The sequence below is a fragment of the Acomys minous genome, assembly GCF_964271855.1.
Source record: "Acomys minous genome assembly, chromosome: 14".
Lineage (NCBI taxonomy): Eukaryota > Metazoa > Chordata > Mammalia > Rodentia > Muridae > Acomys > Acomys minous.
In genome coordinates, this window is record NC_140496.1 from 60259046 (window position 1) to 60282167 (window position 23122).

General features: G+C 38.9%; 1 protein-coding gene across 3 annotated transcripts in view; it reads left to right on the forward strand.

Annotated features, from left to right (window-relative positions):
- CSDE1 (cold shock domain containing E1) overlaps positions 1-23093 on the forward strand; it is a 39949-nt gene extending 16856 nt beyond the window's left edge. For 2 of the 3 annotated variants that reach the window (XM_084757948.1, XM_084757950.1), the window contains 18 exons: positions 884-1082; positions 2271-2380; positions 2780-2872; positions 3488-3585; positions 5965-6046; positions 6521-6649; positions 6765-6890; positions 7698-7910; positions 9958-10098; positions 10184-10352; positions 12422-12525; positions 13265-13440; positions 14036-14148; positions 16155-16274; positions 19009-19187; positions 19945-20108; positions 21130-21262; positions 21814-23093. In XM_084757948.1, the coding sequence (XP_084614074.1) occupies positions 884-1082; positions 2271-2380; positions 2780-2872; positions 3488-3585; positions 5965-6046; positions 6521-6649; positions 6765-6890; positions 7698-7910; positions 9958-10098; positions 10184-10352; positions 12422-12525; positions 13265-13440; positions 14036-14148; positions 16155-16274; positions 19009-19187; positions 19945-20108; positions 21130-21262; positions 21814-21861 (2397 nt within the window). In that variant the 3' untranslated portion in view covers positions 21862-23093. The remainder of the gene's footprint in view (positions 1-883; positions 1083-2270; positions 2381-2779; positions 2873-3487; positions 3586-5964; positions 6047-6520; positions 6650-6764; positions 6891-7697; positions 7911-9957; positions 10099-10183; positions 10353-12421; positions 12526-13264; positions 13441-14035; positions 14149-16154; positions 16275-19008; positions 19188-19944; positions 20109-21129; positions 21263-21813) is intronic. The other variant, XM_084757949.1, reaches the window with a different exon arrangement.
- The last annotated feature ends 29 nt before the right edge of the window (positions 23094-23122 follow it).

Sequence of the window (23122 nt, forward strand, 5' to 3'; positions counted from 1 at the left end):
CTACTATATTGTATTTTAGTAGCTCCTTTTTCACTGAAGCGTGTTTCTTTTGCCTTATTAGATCTTAGACTTCATCATAGAAACAGATATTTTCTAGAGATGTCAGTGTTGGGCTGGAGAGATGGCTGAGAGGTTAAGAACGTTGGCTGCTCCTCCAAAGGTCCTGAATTCAATTCTCAGCAACCACACGGTGGCGCATAACCATCTATAATGAGAATCTGGTGCCCTCTTCTGGCCTGCAGGCAGAATACTGTATACATAATAAATAAATCTTTAAAAAAAAAAAGTCAGTCTTAGCAAGGAAAAGATCTTGAATGCTCTTAGGACTTAACCATACATTTCAATTATTCTTTTCTTCTTTGCTTTTTTCCCCTCAATTATTCTTTTCAAGCTTGAGCATATATTGTGCCATGTTTTAAGAATCTGAATTAAGTATTGAAAAGAAAGTTTATTTTATTGTGTTAATCTCTACTAACTTTATGAATTAAACCTGCATGGTTACCAAATAGTATTAAAATAGTTCCTCAATCTGGTAATTCTAGGTTACTAGTTCTTATATTAATTACTTTGGTTCTGAAATTGTTTTAGTAATTTAAAGTTAATGTTAAGAGTTTTCACTAATGTAGTTCTTTATCTTAGTATTAAGCTGTAGGAATTTTTTGGTATTGTAAGTGAAAAGTCTTCCCTGAGGGACAGCAATTATATAATAGTTTCTTCTGAAATACTATTTCAGTAGTAAAAGTCTATAAGTTGACTTTTTATCTATTTTAGCTTTATCTCCTTTGCCTTCCTATAACAAAGATTTGTTAATTTTTGCAAAGTTTGCTGTGCAAATTGTAGACAGAACTGTATATATTGAGGCTCTTTTTTCTTTTTAAAATAGATGAGCTTTGATCCAAACCTTCTCCACAACAATGGACACAATGGGTACCCCAACGGTACTTCAGCAGCGCTGCGTGAGACGGGGGTTGTGGAAAAACTGCTGACCTCTTACGGGTTCATTCAGTGCTCAGAGCGGCAAGCTAGACTTTTCTTCCACTGTTCACAATATAATGGCAACCTCCAGGATTTAAAAGTAGGAGGTAATCTGTCAGCTCACCTTTGAGCTCCCTACTGAGTATCTACTTGTTCTTGAAAGAGTGTTACAAGCCAGAAAAGATGAACATTTTAGTTATGCTAACTACTGAAACATGTATCCTAATGCTTACTGTGGTGGTGTTTTTTTGAGATCTGAAAGACTTAACTAGTAAAAAGATATCTTTGAGTATTTTACTTTAGATACTTGGAAGATTTAAAGGAACGAACATAGGTTCGTCTTTTAAAAAGCAAAACCAACAAAAATCCCGAGGCTAGAAAGTTACCACAGCAGTTAAATACTTGGTGCTGGTGCATAGATCTTGAGTCTAGTTCCCAGCACCCACGCCTCTGCTCTTACTCAGGTGCAGAGAATCTGATGGCTTCTTCTGACCTTTGTGGACGCCAGACACAAGATGTCACAGACAGACAGACAGACATATAGATAAAACTCTCATACACATAAAAAATACTTGAAAATGAATTTATAACAGTGGCTAACACCAGTATTTGTTGTACCACATGCTGGAGAGTCATGTTTAGCACTATTTGTTTAACCATTTTGGCAATCTTGTATGTTAGAAATTATTCTCATTTTATAGATGAGAAGTTAAATTTTCCAAATACTATATATAAAATCTTGTATTACCTCTCTTTCTTTTTGCTTTCTTTTTTTTGGGGGGGGGTTGGTTTTTTGGGGTTTTGTTTTTGTTTTTTCAAGACAGGGTTTCTTTGTGTGTCCTTGACTGTCTTGGACTCTTTGTAGACCAAGCTGACCCTGAACTCACAAAGATCTGTCTGCCTCTGCCTCCCAAGTGCTGGGATTACAGGCTATTATTTTCTTTTTAATGTATATAAATACCATGAATACTAGGACTTGGTATGTAGCTTTCTCAGTCTGTAGCAGTGACTCTGAAGTGCTCTTGCGTATCAGAGTCACTTGGAAGGCTTTCTGAAAATACACATTGCTGTACTTGATTCCCCAGACTTTGTCTTTACCTAGGTCTGCAGTAAGGCTCAAGAATTTGCATGATCTCCTAAGCTCCCAGGTAACGTTGATGCTTCTGGCCTAGGAGCTGCACTTCTGAGAACCACTGGTTTAAGGCAACTCAAATACTACCTGAAAGTAGAATGCAGACGCAAGACACCAGTGTCCAAGCACTAGTCCAACAAACATAACACATTCTTTATTTTAGATGATGTTGAATTTGAAGTGTCATCTGATCGGCGGACTGGGAAACCTATTGCTATTAAATTGGTGAAGATAAAACCAGAAATACATCCTGAAGAACGAATGAATGGACAAGTTAGTGACTTTGATATTTGTATTGCCTTAGGGCCCCATATTTGCATATTTTTCACATTAGAAAAGGAAGATTGTCCCCCTACCTCCTCAGTTTGCACGAAGAGAGCTCTAGTATATAAAAATAACTTTAAAAATTAGATCAGAAGCACTGGCATTTCCTGACCTGAAATAAAAGACGTGGTCGAGACTGAATTTGGGTTTTACATGTAACCCTAAGTCTTTGCTTACAGTCAGTTTACATACTGTAAGTTTGAAACTTGGCAGCATGACATCCTCTTGTGGATCACATTGAAATGCATCCCTGTGTGTAGTGTAGAGGATATTAGAACTCAGTTTATATTGCACAGTGCCGCTCCTGAAATGATTAGCAATGGAAATTTTTTTTTTTTTGACTGGTAGGTTGTGTGCGCTGTTCCTCACAACTTAGAGAGTAAATCTCCAGCTGCCCCGGGTCAGAGTCCAACAGGGAGTGTATGCTACGAACGTAATGGGGTAAACTTGTGTATTTTTCTTAAACCTTTGCCTGATCCATCATGTGATCTATAAGCGTACTTTAAAATTCAAAGTAGAAAACGTAAGCTAGTTGCTAAAATCATTTTTAAATTTGGTTTTAAGAGGCTTCAAGTGCAGCATAATAAAATTATTTTTAAAGAAAAAAATCCATAGGACTTCCAAGTGTGTTAGCTTGCCCAAGTGTGACCTTAGTTAGAACATTAAGGTAAAATGCTCCTTTAAATCACTTTTTTGGTGGGTTGTCGGGAGGGGGGATTTATTTCTGGTTCCCTTTAAGCACTAACTCCAGTTTTTTATTTGGAATGCCTTATGTAAAAATTGTCTTTTTTTGAAATGTAACTACAGTCTCTGGGCAAATGCTTCCACGTGTGTAAGCTTTTTGAACTTGGATTGCTGCTCAGCTGTGGACTCAAAGAAGTCATCAGCACCATGGAGGGGGAAGTGTGTTTATGAATAAGACACTTACTTGTTATACTGCATATAACTTTAAGAACTTTGGCTTTAAATGCCAGTATAAGAAGCATTTAAGTAAATCACAGTGTACAGTGAACGTGCATCCTGTCAAGATATTAATAATAGCTTGTTAATTCACAGGAAGTGTTTTATCTCACTTACACCTCTGAAGACGTGGAAGGGAATGTTCAGCTGGAAACTGGAGATAAAATTAACTTTGTAATTGATAACAATAAACAGTAAGTTCTCTTCAGTGTTTTCCTAACCTAACTGATGCTTTTTTGGTTATTAAAAAATTTGAACTGAGAGCCAGTTGTGCTTCATCCTGGTAGTCCTAACACTGGGAATGGCTCAGGAGTTGTAGACCAGGCCATGCTACCTTAGATTCTCTTTCAAGTACTAAAAGAAGAGGAGGGGCAGGAGAAATCAGAAATGATTCAAACACCTAACCAGCAAGTCTGGATACTTTTCGTGGCTCTGGAACATTTTTGTTCTGTAGATGAAGCCTTAAAGGTCTCTGAATATTCTGTAACCAGATATCAGAATATAAAGGTGGTGATTAAAGCATTGTCATTTTCAGGGAACCGCCTATTCAGCGAAGATTTTAAAGAAGGACCAATACATAAGGTTGATTTTGAGAGTACAGTGGAAAGTCAGATAAGAAATGAGAACACTATGGTCAGAGAAGGAAGGATCAGATGGTTTGGATAACGGCTGAAAGTTTGAGTTAGCTATGTTGATTGGGCTGTAGGCAGATGATGAGCTTTATTACAGGGTCCTTAAAAGAACTGGAGTAAGATTAGAGTGATGTGAGTGCTAGAAATAGCAGGCTCTTGGAGTAGGTGTGCTCCGGGCTAGCAGTGATGCCTTACTGTGTAAAGCATTAGCCTAGAATTTGGATGTGAAAACAAATTATGTTAAGAGGGTCAGAATCCAGGTACTATTTTTCTGGCCTGCCTTAAGGAGTAGATTGACTAATAAGGAACAGTTGAACAGTATATGAATTATAGCTGTTGGAATGCTGGACAATGAAATTCGACTATGGGATTATATATTAATTTAGACCAAGAGCCTTATTGAATGTGAAGTAGAAAACCAGAACTAGATAAGGTGAGCTTGAGAAAGGTGCCATGAAAGCTTTATTTAACACTTAATAATTTCTTATCTATGCCAAAAGACTTTAAAAAAAAAATCTGGTACTTTCTAATTTTAATTTTTTTGAGACAGAGTCTCCATGTAGCCCTGTCTGTTCTGGAGCTCATTATGTAGACCAGGCTGGCCTCCAACTCAGAGAGATCTGCCTGCCTCTGTCTTAGTGCTAGGGTTAAAGGAATGGACCAGCTTTTCCGCCTTGTACATATTTGTTTTGTTTGTGTGTGCCTATGTGTGTGTGTTCCTGGGCCTGCCTATGTGTATGTGCACTATGTGCATACAGTGCCTCCGGAAGTCTGAAGAGGGCATCATATAATCTGGAACTGGCGTTTACAGATCGTTATGAGCCACACCCAACATGGGTGCTAGGTATTGATCCTGTGTTCTCTTAAAGAGCAACAAGGGTTGAGCGATTTCTCCAGACCCTTCACTTGGTTCTTAGCCCTCAAAAGAACATTGCTTCAGTTATTTGTCTGATTTTAGATAGCTGGTCTTCTCTCACAGCATTGATCCCAGCAGTAATATTATGTCTTACATCGTTTTCACTGTCTCTGAAATAAATTTGAATTTATTATAGCAACATGTGATGTTTCAAGGGTTTTCAGTTCACGAATAGGGTGAATATCATTTTCAAAAGCATGGCAAAGTCTCCTATCTCTTGGAGGACAGGAATAAGAATTGTCTCAGCTGATGGTTGTGGTACAGGCCTTTAATCTTAGCAGACACGGGCTGATCTCTGTGAGTTTAATTAAAGCCAACCTAGTCTACAGAATGAGCTCCAGGAGAGGCAGGGCTACACAGAGAAGCCCTGTTTAAAAAAAAAAAAGTCATAGCTACTAAATTTAGCGCCTACTGATAATAAACCTTTTATTCTTACCGAGTCCTTACTTTGTAAAATGTAATTACCCTGCTGTAAAACTCGAGTTTTCCACTGTTAATGGTGTTCAGTTTTATCTATATTTTAGTTCTTCTGTTAGAATTGTAGAGTAGCACATCATGTACCCAAGTAAAAGTTTGTGGGGTTTTTTTTGTTTTGTTTTGTTTTTAAGTCTTTCACAAATTCCGTGGGGGGAAAAACCAGTCCACTCCACATAGGAGTTTTAAGTTTAGAAAGATGAGGCATTTGAGCAGAGCGTCATCACCACCACTACTCCATAGAGGACAGTCAGGTGTCATAAACCTTACATTTGTTCTTTGTTCTTAGTAATGAAAGAATTGGCTGGGTTTTTTTTGTTTGTTGGTTGGTTGGTTGGTTCTGTTTTTGTTTTTCTTTCTAGACAGGGCTTGTCTGTGTAGCCTTGGTCATCCTAGAATGCTCTCTGTAGACCAGCCTGGCCTAGAAGTCACAGAGATCTGTCTGCCTCTGTCTCTGCCTCCCAAGTGCTGGGCTTAAAGGTGTGTTTTTAGACACAACAGTTTCTAACCAACCCAAAGAATTTAACCTTGATCTCTCTTTTCTTCTCCAGCACTGGTGCTGTAAGTGCTCGTAACATTATGCTATTGAAAAAGAAACAAGCTCGCTGTCAAGGAGTAGTTTGTGCCATGAAGGTAATTGATCTTGAACCGTTTTTAAGCTTTGTACTACAAACCAAAACCACGTAGTTTTCCTGTCTTCTGTTTAAGACTATTTCCTTATTAACTTAAACTAAGTTTCATAAAATTTCTTGATTGTTGGTTATTGTTTTGTTTTGTTTTTGTCTGTTTCCACTTTTCGAGACAGAGTTTCTCTGTGTAGCCTTGGCTGTCCTGGACTCACTTTGTAGACCAGGCTGGCCTCGAACTCAACAGCAGCCTGAGTGCTGGGATTTAAGGCATGCACTACCACGCCCATCTGATTGCTAGTTCTTTAGATTAAATCTGGGTAAGGTAGACTTTACCAAGTTGTACTGTTGGGTTATATTATAATTGTAAGATAAAGCTTGCTTAAAAAAAAAAGATAAAGCTTGCTGACTTTTTTTCAGTTGTAATTTTGTATATTGATTGGTAATTAATGATCTTGTATTTGTGGTTTTTTTGTTTTAGGAGGCGTTTGGCTTTATTGAAAGAGGTGATGTTGTAAAAGAGATATTCTTTCACTATAGTGAATTTAAAGGTGACCTAGAAACCTTGCAGCCTGGAGATGATGTGGAATTCACAATCAAGGACAGAAATGTAAGATGGTTCATTCGCTAACTTAGTCATTGCCCTTTTAAGATTAATAGTGGATTATATATTTAAGAAACACATATATTTATGTGACCCTGCCCATTCCAACCTCTTGATTTAGGGTAAAGAAGTTGCAACGGATGTCAGACTATTGCCTCAAGGAACAGTCATTTTTGAAGATATCAGCATTGAACATTTTGAAGGAACTGTAACCAAAGTTATCCCAAAAGTACCCAGTAAAAACCAGGTAAGTTGTCTTTATCAGCAGAGTCTCCTTCTGACCAATCAGTACAGTATGATGGTATGATATACTAAAAGTTATAGTCTATTTGCTTAATATAATTGTGTGTGGTGGAATGTGTCTTCTAATTGGTATTAAAAAATAAATGGGGGGAAAAACGAAATAGGCACTCAGGGTATGATTCAGTGGCAGAGGACTGACCCAGCATGTACAAAGGTCCCCAGTACTGCAGAAAGAAAAGAGAAACTAATGAATGGTGTGCTGATGGGTATGTTTTTTGCTTGTTTGGTTTTTGCCTAATGATAAAGAAAAGATCAGGGCCGGGCGTGGTGGCGCACGCCTTTAATCCCAGCACTCGAGGCCAGCGAGTCCAGGACAGTCAAGGCTACATAGAGAAACCCTGTCTCGAAAAACCAAAAAAAAAAAAAAAAAAAAAGATCAAAAGAAAGTCATCTTAATTGGGGAAGATCTTTATTGTATTTGCTTCTCCATTTTCTCTCTTAACATGTGTTAGTTTGTTGGAGAGGTTGGGTGAGAGGTGTCATTGCTGTGTAAATGTGAGATATAAAGGGCTAAAAATGCTTTTCCTTCACATTTCTTGGTCTCATACTGCAGTCTTAACTGCAGTGTTTGATTATTTTTATTTTTTAGAATCTTAGATCACAAGCTTTCATATTGGATTTATATTGTCAGCACTTTTTTCCCTTCAGGGAACTATATTATAAAAGCTATTTACTATGTGTTCTTCTTGTTTGACTTAGAGCTAAAAAGGATGAGAAATCTCCAGCTAAAATCGTTTTTCCTTCTCATCAGAATGACCCATTGCCAGGACGAATCAAAGTTGACTTTGTGATTCCTAAAGAGCTTCCCTTTGGAGACAAAGACACAAAATCCAAAGTGACCCTGCTGGAAGGTGACCATGTTAGGTTTAATATTTCAACAGACCGTCGTGATAAATTGGAACGAGCAACCAACATAGAGGTTCTATCAAATACATTTCAGTTCACCAACGAAGCCAGAGAGATGGTAAGTGTTTAGTATTATCGATTCTTTTTTTTTTTTTTCTAACATTTTATTTTATATATGAGTGCTTTATCTGCATGTACACCTGCAGGCCAGAGGAGGGCATCAGATTGTACTATAGATGGTTGTGAGCCACCATGTGGTTGTTGGGAATTGACTCAGGACCTCTGGAAGAGGACACAGTGCTCTTAACTGCTGAGCCATCTCTCCAGCCCGAATTATCGGTTCTTATATTTAGTGTTCAGTGGTGGATTATGGTTTGCACTGTTAGCTGGAAACTATGCTTTAGTGAGTAAAGGTGCTTGTTCCTGAGCCTGATAGCCTGTGTTCAAGCTCCAGTATACACATGATGGAAGGGGAGGCCAACTCCCACAAGTTGTTAGAGGAGGTTTCTTGGGGAAGACTGTCTTTGGGAAGACACCGATGTAGCTAAGAATCATGCATTTTTAAAATTACTCTGGACTTAACATCTCGAACTGTCTTAGTTATCTTGGAAATACATATAAAAAATGAAATGTGGTGATAAGACATCAAGAATTTTCTTAGTATTTCCTCTGTGATGTTTAATAAACAGTAGGTTAAACTAAATAGGTCTCATCTCTTTTATAATAGCCTTTTTGTTTGGATTGGATTTTAATGAGTTTATGTTCTAGGAATGGTATGTGCCTAACTTGTTCCCCAAATTTGTCCTGTAGACTGACTTCTCAGATGTAGTTTGTATTTAGTGTTATTTGGGATCATACTATCTGTAGCATGTCTTCAGTGTTGACAGTGAAAACAGGTAACATTTTATGTTTGTTTGTTGAGGCAGGGTTTCTCTGTGGTCGGAAATCTTTGTCTACTAGGTTTTTTGAGACAGGTTTCTCTGTGTGGCCTTGGCTGTCCTAGACTCGTTTTGTAGACCAGGCTGGCTTCGAGCTCAAAGAGATCCATCTGCCTCTGCCTTCCAAGTGCTGGGTGTGTATTTTATATGTACCTGCTACCCACAGAGGTCAGGGGAGGCCATCGAATCCCCTGGAATTAGAGTTACCAGTAGTTGTGAGCTGCCTGGGTCCTCCACCAAAACAAAAAAACAAGCCCGCTTTCAAGTTCTCAGACAGAGTCTCTTTTTTGCTTTATGGCATAAAGTATATATCCTAGTTAGCATCAAGGTTTCCCAGGTAGTGGTACACACCTTTAATCCCAGCACTCTGGAGGTAGAGGGTAGTAGATCTCTGTCAGTTCAAGGGCAGCCTGGTCTACAGAGGACACACCCTGTCTTGGAGAGGGAAATGAAAGATTTTGACAAGGATTAAATGTCAAAATATCAGGTCATATTCAAAACTAGTTACCTATGTCTATAGTAAATAAGCAGTGTGTATTTCGTTGACAGATACAAATCGATCTGTGAGTGCCTTGCATGTTCTTCGTAGTATGGATACAATGATCTCACAAAACCTTTATTTTCATAGGATAAAAGAAAACATGAGGAAGAAACAAAATACTAATTTGGTCTTTACATCTTAAGTCTTTCCTATGTTTACATTCACATAAGATTTTGAAGTAATAGTATAGTATTGCTTTTGTAATTTATTCATGAATTATGTCAGGAAATATTTGAAAGTCTTATGTTACATTGTTACTTAGCTTTTTATGAAATACAGTGTATGTGTTGTTAAATTCATTAGCCTTCTGTAATGTATATTTGCCAAGGGGTGGCATTTGGAATTTTTCAAAATTACTGGGGTTAAAATAATGTTTTGAAGGCTGATCAGGCTCCAGAGAGTAGGTGTGAAGCCGGGATTTGACTTGGGGTTTGTATTTTTAAAAAAAAGAAGAAGAAGAAGATAGTATTTTTAAAAATCCTGTGTTGAAATCAGTTTGTATATGGGGCAGGGGTTGGGGGTAGGGTAGTGTAGAAAAGTCCTAAACTGAAGATACAGTATTCATACTATTTTTTGAACAAAATCTTAATAAATGTAACTTGGTTGGTTCTGAATTTCTTTCTTTCTTTTTTTTTTTTTTTTATACACTGGACATATACTAAAAATGTCATTTGCATTTCATCCAGGGTGTGATTGCTGCCATGAGAGATGGTTTTGGTTTCATCAAGTGTGTGGATCGTGATGCTCGAATGTTCTTCCACTTCAGTGAGATTCTAGATGGGAACCAGCTCCACATTGCAGATGAAGTAGAGTTTACTGTGGTTCCGGTGAGTAGCTGCTGGAGTCCGCGGTCAGGGGTGGTTTTCTGCTCTCTCCTTTGTAACTTTAAAGTTAATTTTGTTTTATTTGTAGGATATGCTCTCTGCCCAAAGAAATCATGCTATTAGGATTAAAAAACTTCCCAAGGGCACGGTTTCATTCCATTCCCATTCAGACCATCGCTTTCTGGGCACTATAGAAAAAGAAGCCACTTTTTCCAATCCTAAAACCACAAGCCCAAATAAAGGCAAAGACAAGGCAAGTGTTGTGGGATCCTGATGGTTTGTATGACTTTTATATTTGCTTACAAACAGTTGCAGTCCACAAAATACAAGTTAGTCTCCTTTTTAAAAGTCCTCTCTCTGCACAGCAGCCATGCTGGCCTGGGCTTGTAAGGTGGAGGAAGATGAAGAGTCATTCTTAGCCATGTAGAGCATTCAGACAAGCTTGGTTTTTCCAGTATCTGTACTAGTAACATTTCTTCTTCATCTTTGACATTTTGCAAGTGAGATGTTTTAGCAGGGTTAGCCAGTGTCCTTGCTTCTTCACAGTATGGCAACAAAAATAGCTCTAGGAATTGCCAAACAAAACTTAAGAGGCAAAACTGCCTCATTTGAGAACCACTTAACAAAAGCCCTTACCTTTAAGGAGATTAAAGTTTTCCAAATTGGTTATACTGCATTCACACATTTATACTTTCATTTATTGAAAAGCCTGCTAGCCAGGCATGGTGGCACATGCCTTTAACCCCAGTACTTGGGAGGCAGAGGCAGGTGGGGATAGTATTGATTTGAGTTCAAGGCCAGCCTCGTCTACAAAGCCAGTCCAGGACAGCTGAGGCTACACAGAGAAACCCTGTCTCAAAAAAACCAAAAAGAAAAAAGAAAGAAAACGGAAAGGAAAGAAAGGCCTGTTGACTCTGCAAAAGTCTTTAAATTAAGAGATTTGTAGTCCAGCGATGGTGGTGCATGCCTTTAATCCCAGCACTTGGGAGGCAGAGGCAGGCGGATCGCTGTGAGTTCAAGGCCAGCCTGGTCTACTAAGTGATTCCAGGACAGTCAAGGCTACACAGAGAAACCCTGTCTTGAAAAACAGAGAAAGAGGGAGGGAAGGAGGGAGGGGGCCTGTACAGAATGATTCCTATAGGATATAAGGTTTTCTACAGCCTCAAAGGTGTTTGGGTTGTTAAGAAACAATAGTGTTTGTCACAAGGGCCTGAATCAAACCCTCAGCAACTTACCTCCTCCCAAACACACAAAACAAATTGTGAGAGTGCTCTGGCAAAAGAAATAACTGGGAAGGTCTGGAATGGTTCCATTAAGGTTTTGACATTTAATATGTAGTGATAGAAAGGGGCATTTCTAACAGAAAAGAGGTATAGATAAGCAAATTGGGGGCAGGGAGGATTTCTTTACAGAACAGCAAGTGACTTGTTTAAAGAGGGTGGGCTTTGCTTCTGGTTGACGTAGAAGAGCAATAATGAACTGAGGTTTTTTGTTGGGTATTTGAAGATTTCAGTTGGGAAATTACGTCAGGTATTAGCATAACTAAATGGAGTAGTCAATTTTAAGGTACATGAGAGAATTGCTAGAAAACAAATCTTTATTCCCACAGAAATGATGTTAAACCACAAAGATGTGGTTTACGTGGTTATTGGTATAGTGGCATCACTTGCTATATGGTTGTATGTGAAGTATATGTATGCAAAAACTTTTAAGTGATATTGTAGAAATACTAGTATGTTGTAACCTGTTAAGTGCTTTGATTTGTGCTAGATGTTTTGTTTTCAAGACAGGGTTTCTCTGTGTAGCCTTGGCTGTCCTGAACTTGCTTTGTAGACCAGGCTGTCCTCGAACTCACAGTGATGCACCTGCCTTTATCTACTAAGTGTTGGGACTAAAGGTGTGTGCCGCCACCACTTGAGTTGTGCTAGTTTTAAAACTAAGTTAATTTCTTAGCTGTTGATAATAATAACCAAATACTAAAGTGCTGTGGGACAGTGAGGAGGATATTTTAGTTGCTACTTTAGGCTAAGCTTCATGATGCACAAAAATTCCTCTTGGCTGGACATTATATTATATACTCAGCTTAGTTTCTAGTAAAACTGAAAGGCTCAGTGATACTGGATTGAGGCAGCCGTGAGTGAAGGCAGGCATACCTTTTATCCATGTATTTTTATCTTTATTATTTATTGAGTCCTGGAATAAATTCCTGTGGCTTTGCCAATTCTTTGGGTTAAGGATTCCTAAGTACTATAGTTATTTCTTCCTTTTTTTGTTACCATTTGTTAGTGTTCTTGAGGATATTTAATTTTATGTTTTCTTTAGGAAGCAGAAGATGGCATTATTGCTTATGATGACTGTGGGGTGAAGCTGACTATTGCTTTTCAAGCCAAGGATGTGGAAGGATCTACCTCTCCTCAAATAGGAGATAAGGCAAGATAATTCTGCTTACTTGAAGAAAGGTTAAAGGTTGCCATCTTGGGGCAGAGAGATGGCTCAGAGAGGTTAAGAGCACTTACTGCTCTTCCAGAGGTCCTGAGTTCAAGTTCCAGCAACCACATGGTGGCTCACAACCATCTGTAATGTGGTTTGACGCCCTCTTCTGGACTGCAGGTGTACATGCAGGCAGAACACTGTATACATAATAATAAATATATCTTTTTTTAAAAAGCTGTCATCTTGATCACAAACACTAAAGAATGGCTTAAATTTTGTCAAGTTTGGATGAAGTATTTTTTGCATTTGAAAGGTTAAAGTATATAATTAAAACATGGCCTTGTGAGCTTCTTAAAACATACTGAATAATAGGTTTTTAAGTATAAGCTATTTTTAGAGACAGACGTGGATACACCTGTAATTTTAGCAGTCAATAGATAAGGTACCACAGACATTAGATAGTTAAGCTCATCCACAAGAAAACTAAAAGTACTTATGAAATAGAACCAGTATAGAATTATACCAAAGAGTACACTTTGAGGGGGCAAAACCTAAAATGATTTATGAATTGAAACATTAAGCACTTCTCTGTGAAAAACTTTTTTATCAAAGTAATTATAAAAGAGATATGGAGTGAGAAGCATGGTCTAGGAGTTTTGGGGATCTGGTTCTTAGAGTTACAGAGCTTGGCACAGAAGTGACAATGATACTAATGATCATCCTCATTTTTTTGTAGGTTGAATTTAGTATTAGTGACAAACAGAGGCCTGGACAGCAGATTGCAACTTGTGTGAGACTTTTAGGTCGTAATTCTAACTCCAAAAGGCTCTTGGGTTATGTGGCAACTCTGAAAGATAATTTTGGATTTATTGAAACAGCGAATCATGATAAGGAGATATTTTTCCATTATAGGTAAGGAAGGCCTTCTGTGCGGCCTACTATTCATACCATATTCTTTTGCATTAGACTTTCGGGAAATTTAATATGGGTTGATACTTTTTGGTAATTACTGGTTTTGAGACCCAGTTTTACTATTTGTACTTATGGCAAGATGAATGCAAAAATTCCGTCCTCTGCCATAAACACAGAAATGCGTTTTCCTGCCTTTTCATAATTCTTTTTCAATAAAGAATACTGTTTCGTTGTAAATCTTGATAGAGTCATATGATTTGATGCATAAAATTAGAGCATATAGATAGTGTGTGTTTGAACGAGAACCAGATAGTTTTGATCCAGGTTCTGCACTTACATGTTATTTTCATCAAATGAATTAACTTTTTTTCTTCATTTCATTATCTTGAAGCTAGAAACAGTGGTACCTTATTTAATAGGTTGTTGGTTTTGTTTCTTGTTTTGTTTTTTAAGGACTTACTGAATCAGCTCCTTAAAACAGTATCCCACTATAAGTAGACTTGCCATGAATGATGAGGGAGAAAAGGCTACGTGCTACTTTGGATGTTACTGGTGGTGGCTTATTTTAATGTCACTTTATTCTCCTTTCCCTTAGTGAGTTCTCTGGTGATGTTGATAGCCTGGAACTGGGAGACATGGTTGAATACAGCTTGTCCAAAGGCAAAGGCAATAAAGTCAGTGCTGAGAAAGTAAACAAAACTCACTCAGGTAATGAGCTATGATTCCTATTCATCCTGGGCCTTGATTGGAAGATAGTAGTTAGAGTGGGAGAGGAGGCTAAGGCCGTGTTCTGTAACATTCACTCTCAGGTACATACAGATCAGCAGTGTAGCTTTGCTGTTTATCAGAGATCTATGTTCTTGCCCTACCTGGGCTTTCTGAAATAATGGTTATGACAGTCTTGTTACAGCAAATTTTCATAATTTAGGTCACATGTAAGAGATAGTAGCCCTGCATGATGGCCCTGCTTTTAATCCCAGCACTTAGGAGGCAAAGGCCGATGGATCTCTGTAAGTTCATGGCCAGCCTGGTCTACAAAAGCAGTCCAGGACAGCCAAGGCTATACAGAGAAATCCTGTAGGGCAAGCTAGAGAGGGCGTGGGGCATTTTAAATTTGGGGGACATGGGGTTCGTTAAGACAGGATCTTAGTATGTAACCTTGGCTGTCTTGGAACTGGCCTTGTAGAGCAGGCTGACCTCAGGCTCAGGGAAACCCACTGGCACCACCTCCCAAGTGTGTACACTATCATGCCCGCCTTGCATTTGATTCTGGGGTGGGGTGAGAGTTATGTGTTTTGGTAAAATTGTAGTAAAATGTGGGGCTTTTTGTTTGTTTGTTTGTTTGTTTTTCAGTTTTTGAGACAGGATTTCTCTTATTATCTTGTGTCGCCTTCCTGCTTTTTTTTTTTTTTTTTAAATCCCAGAAGTTTATTACACATTCTATATATAAATCCATCTTAATGGAGTTAGGGAAATAGACATTTCCTGGTAGACTCTAAGTATGAAGAATGAAGATAATCTTCCTGTTTAGAATCTCTGTTTGGGGAATTGACCCTCTGTGTTGGGGGTGGAGCTCAGGGCCTAGCACTTTGACAAGTACAGCTCAGACATCTCCTATTTTTACACAGCCTACAACTTGCTTTTGGCTTTTTTTCATCTAAATTCCACCAGACAATGAGACCTAGAGATAGGACAACTAAGCCCATCATTTTGACTCCACAAATACTTCAGTACACGATGTGTTTGATGCACTGGAGATAGAGTGAAGAAACCAGACAAAGTCTGGTCTTTTATGCTTGTTTTTGTGGGGTGGAAAATACAAGTGATGCAAAACACCAATGCACATAAAATAAATCTTTGAAAGAAGAAGGAAGACAAGAACAAAAATATCTGTCTGTCCATCTGTTGAGGAGGTTTTCACTGTTTATCCCGGCTGTTTAGAAGTCACTGAGATCCTCTGCCTCCTGCCACCAAACCAGGCTCAGAAGACCGTGTTTAAATAGGAGCATTTGGGTGTTTTGTTTTGTTTTTCAAGGCAGCACTCTGTATAACACTGGCTGTCCTGAACTCACTTTATAGACTGGGCTAGCCTGGAACTCACAGCGATCTGCCTGTCTCTGCCTCCCAAGTGCTGGGATTAAAGGCATGTGCCACCATTGCCCTGCTAAAAGGGAATATTTATTATACCAAACAAATTGAGTTATTTACCAAACTCAGGCATCTTTACTGCCATCTTAGAAGCATTTATGGTCAAGTAATTATTCAAGAAATAGAACTGGCTTTAGATTGCTTGTCTCTAAGGTGCTCCACACCTGTAATCTCAGCAATAAGAAAGCTGATTTCTAAGCCAGCCTGAGCTGCATAGTAAGATCATTGTGGATATGTGTGTGAGGAGGGGAAAGAGATCATGGGACGGAGAGATGATACACTGGTAAAAGCTGCATACACAGTAATGAATGTTCTCCTGAAGGTCCCAGCTCCTACCTCAGGCAGCTCGTAGTCCCTCCTCTATTAGCAAGCTCCAGGAGATCTGGTACCTCTTACACAATCGTGGATCCTGCAGTCACTACAACGACACATGTAATTACAAATAAAAACCCTTGAAAATCTAAACAAGAAGCATTCACCTTGTGTGCACATTGGACTTGTATTTTTTGTTTTGATTATTAGAGTTCGACATTGCTAAGTGAAAATTGTGCGTATTTGTTTTGTAGTGAATGGCATTACTGAGGAAGCCAATCCCACCATCTACTCTGGTAAAGTCATTCGACCTCTGAGAGGTGTTGATCCAACACAGATTGAATACCAAGGAATGATTGAGATTGTGGAGGAGGGTAAGCACACCGCAGCACACTGAGACTGCTGTGCCTTCTGATGAGCATCTCACAAGGGGTTAACCTAACGGTGGGATTCCTTGCATTTGCTTTCAGGTTTCTTAGGAAGATGAATTTAAAGGGAACTCCCTTTCTTCCCGTGCTTAGATCTTATTTTTGTTTTAGTTTTTTTGTTTTGTTTTTGTTTTTTGTTTCTCCAGACAGGGTTTCTCCGTGTAGCCCTGGCTGTCCTGGACTCACTTTGTAGACCAGACTGGCCTTGAACTCACTGCAGTCTGCCTTTCTCAAACTATGTTGGGTTTTAGATTTTATTTTTATACTCCTTGAAAATGAGGTCAGCCTGGATTAAACTGAGCAAAGGACTACTATGCTGAATGTTTACTGTTGAGTGGTAATAGTAAAAATCCATTAGTCGTTTATATTAGTAAGCATTCAATTTCATGAGTACTTATTTCATGTCCCGAAGTATGCTGTTCTTAGCACTTAGTGATCCGTCAGAGCTTGGCTCTGCTCGTCACTTCTGTAATATTCTCCCCATCATCAAGCAGAGTTCTCGTATTTATTTTTTTCTCAGAAAGGCCAACTTTATTTGATAAGTGTACATCAAACAAGTGTAATAAAAATAGTAGAGAATGCTTGATAATTAGGTTAACAGAGTTTAAATAATAGTAGGGTAGTTGAAACATTTCATTCAGACACATCGCCTGTAAGTCAGAAAGAGTGTAAGGTAGGGGAGAACAGTTTATTTATAGAAAGAAAGCCTTGATAAGCAGCGCTTTACCACATGTGGTTCTTAGAAATTGTTTTACATAAAACCCCACTGTTGCTCCCTCCTCCCTGTTATAACTCTTCAAGTAGGAGTTGACTTTATGACCCACTTATGCTCTTGATAGCAGAGCACCTGTCAAAACAAAGGCTGTGTAGGTACTAACTCTAATTTGTGCCATCTGTTGTCTTTTTTTTTTTTTTTTTTTTTTTGTGGGGCAGGGTGTTTGAAGGCAGGGTTTCTCTGTGTAGCCCTGACTGTCCTGGAATTGCTTTGTAGACCAGGCTGGCCTTGAACTCATATTGATCTGCCTGACTTTTGAGTGCTGGGATTAAAGGTGTGCCTCACCAAGCCCAGCTCGTTGTCCTCTTTTTTTTTTTTTTTTTAAGATTGATTTATTATTAAATGTACAGTGTTCTACCTGCGTGTACACCTGAAGGCCATCAGAGGGCGTCAGATCTCATAGATGGCTGTGAGCCACCATGTGGTTGCTGGGAATTGAACTCAGGACCTCAGGAAGAGCAGTCAGTGCCCTTAACCTCTGAGCCATCTCTCCAGCCCCAAAATAAAAAAAAAATAAAAAAATAAAAAAAAAAATAAATCTTTTTTTGTTGTTTTGTTTTTTTCAAGACAAGGTTTTTCTGTGTAGCCTTGACTGTCCTGGACTTGCTTTGTAGACCAGGCTGGCCTCGAACTCACAGTGATCCACCTGCTCTGCCTCCCAAGTGCTGGGATTAAAGGTGTGCACCACCACCACCCGGCTTTGTTGTCATTTTTAAAAAATGATACTATAACATTCCTTTTCCAGAGCCACTGCTCATTTGGCCCCATCCATTTACTCTTCAACACTGCTGTAGGACTAGTCCAAAGCCAGGAAAACCCTTCTAGGACTAACTGCACATCACATCTTCCTGCTTGCTTGCATGCACATTTGTTATTTGGGTACATTATAACTTGTAGGTCTGGCTGTATAAGCTTAGACAAATTATTATATATTAGCTCAGTTTCTAAATCCTCTAAAAAGATGGTAGTATCCCTTAGAAAAGTTATGAAAATTATGAATCATAAAAGTGTTTAATGAGTGATGGCTACACCTCTTCACAAATTAGTGAAATTATTTCAAATATTTGTGTCTGCATATTTGAGGTGCTTAAAAAATGAAAAAGTCTTACTTACCCCTGTGCTTGAGGTGGTTTACTAAGCATTTTCAGCTCTAAAGTTTACTAATTCATTGACTTTTCTGAATGCTGAGCCAATGAGCAAGTTGCTTATTACTTACCTCTTTCATTGGTCACCTTTCCTGTTAGAGTGTAGACTGGGGTTTGGAGGGTGGAGCAGAGAAGAAGAGAAAGGAACCTTGATCCTAGCAAAGAATTCTGGGCTGTCAGATTCATCTGCATTGGTTTGCCACCTGGTCACTTATTTTTGATTGGTTGGTTGATAATGAATTTTAGAAGTTAGTCACTTGAGCTGTTAGACTTTGGTTTTGTTTCGTCCTTTGCTTTCATATTAATCTGTTTTGTTTTTGTTTTTATTTTGGTTTTTAGAGACAGGGTTTGTCTGTGTAACAGCCCTGGCTATCCTGGACTCGCTTTGTAGACCTAGCTGGCCTTTAACTCACAGCAGTCCACCTGCCTCTGCCTCCTGAGTACTGGGATTAAAGGTGTGTACCATCATATTAATCTTTTATCCTGTAAAGAGCCAGCACTTGGGAGGCAGAGGCAGGTGGGTCTCCTGTAAGTTTGAGGGCAGGCTGGTCTACAAAGCGAGTCTTTAAGACAGCCAGGGCTGTTAAATAGAGGCACACCTTGTCTCCGCAAAACAACAACATCAACATCAACATCATCATCATCATCATCATCATCATAACCTTGTTAAGTTTTAAGGCAGAGCTTTTTTTGAGTTAAAATAAAGGTGACAATGCATTTTTATTGTGTATACTTAGACCTTGTACCATTTTGCTTACAGGGGATATGAAAGGTGAAGTGTATCCATTTGGCATAGTTGGGATGGCCAACAAAGGGGATTGCCTACAGAAAGGGGAGAGTGTCAAGTTCCAGTTGTGTGTACTTGGCCAAAATGCACAAACTATGGCCTACAACATCACACCCCTTCGTAGGGCCACTGTGGAGTGTGTGAAAGATCAGGTAATTAAGTGCTATGTCTCTGTCTGCATTCTTTCCTCTGTTTTAGCAAAGGAAACTCATCTAATGTTTATGTGGCTTTTTTTTTTTTTTTTAAAGACAGTGTTTCATACACTGTGTTGCTTTACCTGGGCTGGGATTCATCCTCCTGAGTACTGAGTACTCCGTGCCTGACTCAGTGGTTTTGTTTTATTTGTTTTTAATTATTTTATTGTGTACATATACTTTTATATTATATAGTTTTGTTTTTTGTCAGTTTTTTTTTTAGATTTATGTATTTATTTTTACATATATAAATGCTCGAGCGCTCTCTCTCTCTCTCTCTCTCTCTCTCTCTCTCTCTCTCTCTCTGTCTCTCTCTCTCTCTCTCTCTCTCTCTCTCTCTCTCTCTCTCTCTCTCTCTGTGTGTGTGTGCGCGCGCGCTCACCTGATCTCAATATAGATGGTTGTGAGCCACCATGTGGTTGCTGGGAATTGAACTCAGGACCTCAGGAAGAGCAGTCATAATTACTATCACTCAGTGGGGACTGTCTCTTAGTCGTGCTTAAAGTAAAATGAATGGCAGTCATTTCACAGGTGTAATTTTGCTGATGAGTTTTACCTGTACACCCAGCTGAATTTAGCTCATCGGTATTAATGCCATGTTTATAAGTCCTTTCTAATTAGGGTTAGCATTATGTTTCAAGATGAAGTGTTTTTCCTTTCTGTGGTGTGTCTTTTCCATTTTAAATTTTGGTTTTGTGTGTGTTTTCTTTTCCAGTTTGGCTTTATTAACTATGAAGTAGGAGATAGCAAGAAGCTCTTTTTCCATGTGAAAGAAGTTCAGGATGGCATTGAGCTGCAGGCAGGAGATGAGGTGGAGTTCTCAGTGATTCTGAATCAGCGCACTGGGAAGTGCAGTGCCTGTAATGTTTGGCGAGTCTGGTGAGTTTGTATTTATTTTGGTTGAATTAGTAAGTGCCCTGAGTTCATTCCCCTATTTTGTGTATTCTGTGCTTTGCCAGATTTCTTTCCTTTTCCACCCTTGTCTGTTTGGGTTTATTAGGTACTAGTTTTCACTTCTACCTCTTTCTACTTTTATCCTTTATTGCTAGTCCTTGGTTTGTTTGAGAGGTCTCAGTTTTATACCCATAACTTGCCTTGAGCTTGCTGCCATGTGCTACCATATCTGCTTTTGTACCTCTAGTATTTATTGTCTGACTTTGAGTCTCATAAATCTGACCTGAGACGTACTTGGGTACTTGTGATGTGCTAGTACTGTGTGTGCAGATCTTAAAAAGTAAAAGGTTGATCATTGTTCTTTTTTGTTTTTGTTTTTGTGTTTGTTTTTTGTTTTTCGAGACAGGGTCTCTTTGTGTAGCCTTGACGTCCTGGACTTGCTTTGTAGACCAGGCTGGCCTCGAACTCACAGCAACCCTCCTGCCCCTGCAGGGATTAAAGGCGTGTGCTACTGCCTCCCGGCAATTATGATCCTTCTTTTTTAAAAATGCAGCTTATTGCGTCCTTTTCTGTCAAGTCACTTCTAGGCCTTGTGCTGGTTAAATGTCTCAGTTTTGTACCATAGTCATTCTGACTTAATGCTATTAGGTTTTTAACTCAACATTGTTCCCTTAATAAATAGGAATCTATAACTGCTTGTTCATATTTGAGTTTTTGAAGTTTAGTTTTTTTGTTTGTTTCTGTTTTTTTTTTTTTAACATGTTACCTTACTTATGTATCTGTGGAATTAGCTTCTCTACAGATAAGTCTAGATTCTTCACAGCTCCCTATCCAGTTGAAACTCTGAGCTGGGAAAAGTATATATAAACAGACTTGTCTGTCTTGTCTAGCTAGCTAGGGTGAGGCAAGAGTCCCCCTCATTAAAAGTGAGTCATTTGGGCAGGAAGCCTACCAGCTGCTTGTCATCTTGTCAGACTGTTGTCTCCTCTCACTTTCACTCCCACAGCGAAGGCCCCAAAGCTGTTGCAGCTCCTCGCCCTGATCGCCTGGTCAACCGCTTGAAGAATACCAGCCTGGACGACGCCAGTGCTCCTCGTCTAATGGTTCTCCGTCAACCGAGGGGCCCAGACAACTCAATGGTATGACTCCGCTGGGGTTTCAGGGAGGCCATAAAGAACGTAGTGCAGCAAAGATTGCTTGTCACTAGTTTCGTCTCCTAAAGCATTGATTCAAACCTTTTCTTTTTTTTTTTTTTTTTTTTTTTTTTTTTTTTTTTTTTTTTTTTTTGGTTTTTCGAGACAGGGTCTCTCTGTAGCCTTGGCTGTCCTGGACTCACTTTGTCGACCAGGCTGGCCTCGAACTCACAGTGATCCGCCTGCCTCTGCCTCCCGAGTGCTGGGATTAAAGGCATGCGCCACCACGCCCGGCTGATTCAAACCTTTTCTTTGCTTTTTGAGACAGAGTCTCATCTAATTTCCCACTCCACCTCTGCTTTGCAGGTGGTCAGATGACAGGTGTGTGCTATCACACCAAGAAGCACATTTCTTGCCTTTGGACCTATTTTATAATGTTCTTACTCTTAGGAGAGAATTAGTAGTGAATATAATAAATAAAAATAATACATTTGTAGTTTATTTTAGAATTGTATATTGTGATTGGCATAAACTCAGATCGTTTTGTTTCTTCGCAGGGATTTGGTGCAGAAAGAAAGATCCGTCAAGCTGGTGTCATTGACTAACCACATCCACAAAGCACATGATTAATCCACTATGGTCAAGTTGGGGGGATTCTGGTGAAGGGTTCTGAATATCTTCCTCTTCATCCCTCCCAAAATCTGGAATACTTATTCTATTGAGCTATTACACCAGTTTTAACACCTTCCTCGTGTTATGTTTAAAGAAAAAAAAAATAAATAAATTTAAGAAACCATTTTAAAATTATGCACAGTTGCAGCCTGGAAAACTTAAGGTGGCGCCTTATAGTATCAATTTAGGAGCTTTATTTGGTGCATTTAACGCAACTGGTAATTGCAAATTCCACTTGGCCTGTGTAAGTGAACAGTACAGACTCTTACCTTGTTGGCCCTATGAAATTCTGCATCTAGTCAGTGTATACTCTACCTTCATTACTTAGCACTCAGCCGCATTCTTTTCTTTTCCTGTTCATTATGCTTTAATCTGAGGACCATATGAAGGTAGAATATATTACCTTTAAAAAATTGCAAAAATTTATATAGCAAACAATTTTCTTAAGTTGATGGCCAAATGTTAAAATATTATTTTCATATCATTTATAATCTTGTCACAATCCACTTAAACGAAGTTTGATTACATTTCAGTGAAAATTATCTTCCAGAATAGTTTTTTTTTTTTCCTGGGATGGGGGGGTAAATAACTTTACTACAATTAGTATGTATGGTGCAGAATTTCATGCAAATGAAGTGTGCCAGCAGTATGATAATTTAAACGTATTTAAACAAAAGACGAATGCACAAAATTGCTGCTGCTTAGATCACTGCAGCTTCTAGGACCCAGTTTCTTTTACTGATTTAAAAACAAAACGAAAAAAAAAATAAAAAAGTTGTGCCTGAAATGAATCCTGTTTTTTTTATAAATAGCCCCCTGGTTCCGGTGCTCTGTTGAATACAGGCACTTGATCCTTGGTGTAGCTTCTGTTCAACTTTGTATCACGGGAACGGATTGGCCTGATTTCTTGGCCTTCGTCTTGAATTGGCCCCAAACAGGGTCCCTGGCAAGTGGAGTGAAGGCTTTTTGTCTAAAGATGACAAGGGTCAGCTCAGGGGTTGTGGGGGAGGGCGCTTTGATCTTCCCCATTGTCGTTTGAGGTTTTGAACTCTGGGTAAAGAGGCCGTTTATCTTTGTAAACACAAAACATTTTTGCTTTCTCCGGTTTTATGTTAATGGTGAAAGAATGGAAGCGAATAAAGTTTTACTGATTTTTGAGACACTAGCAGCTAGCGCTTTCATTATTGAAACCGG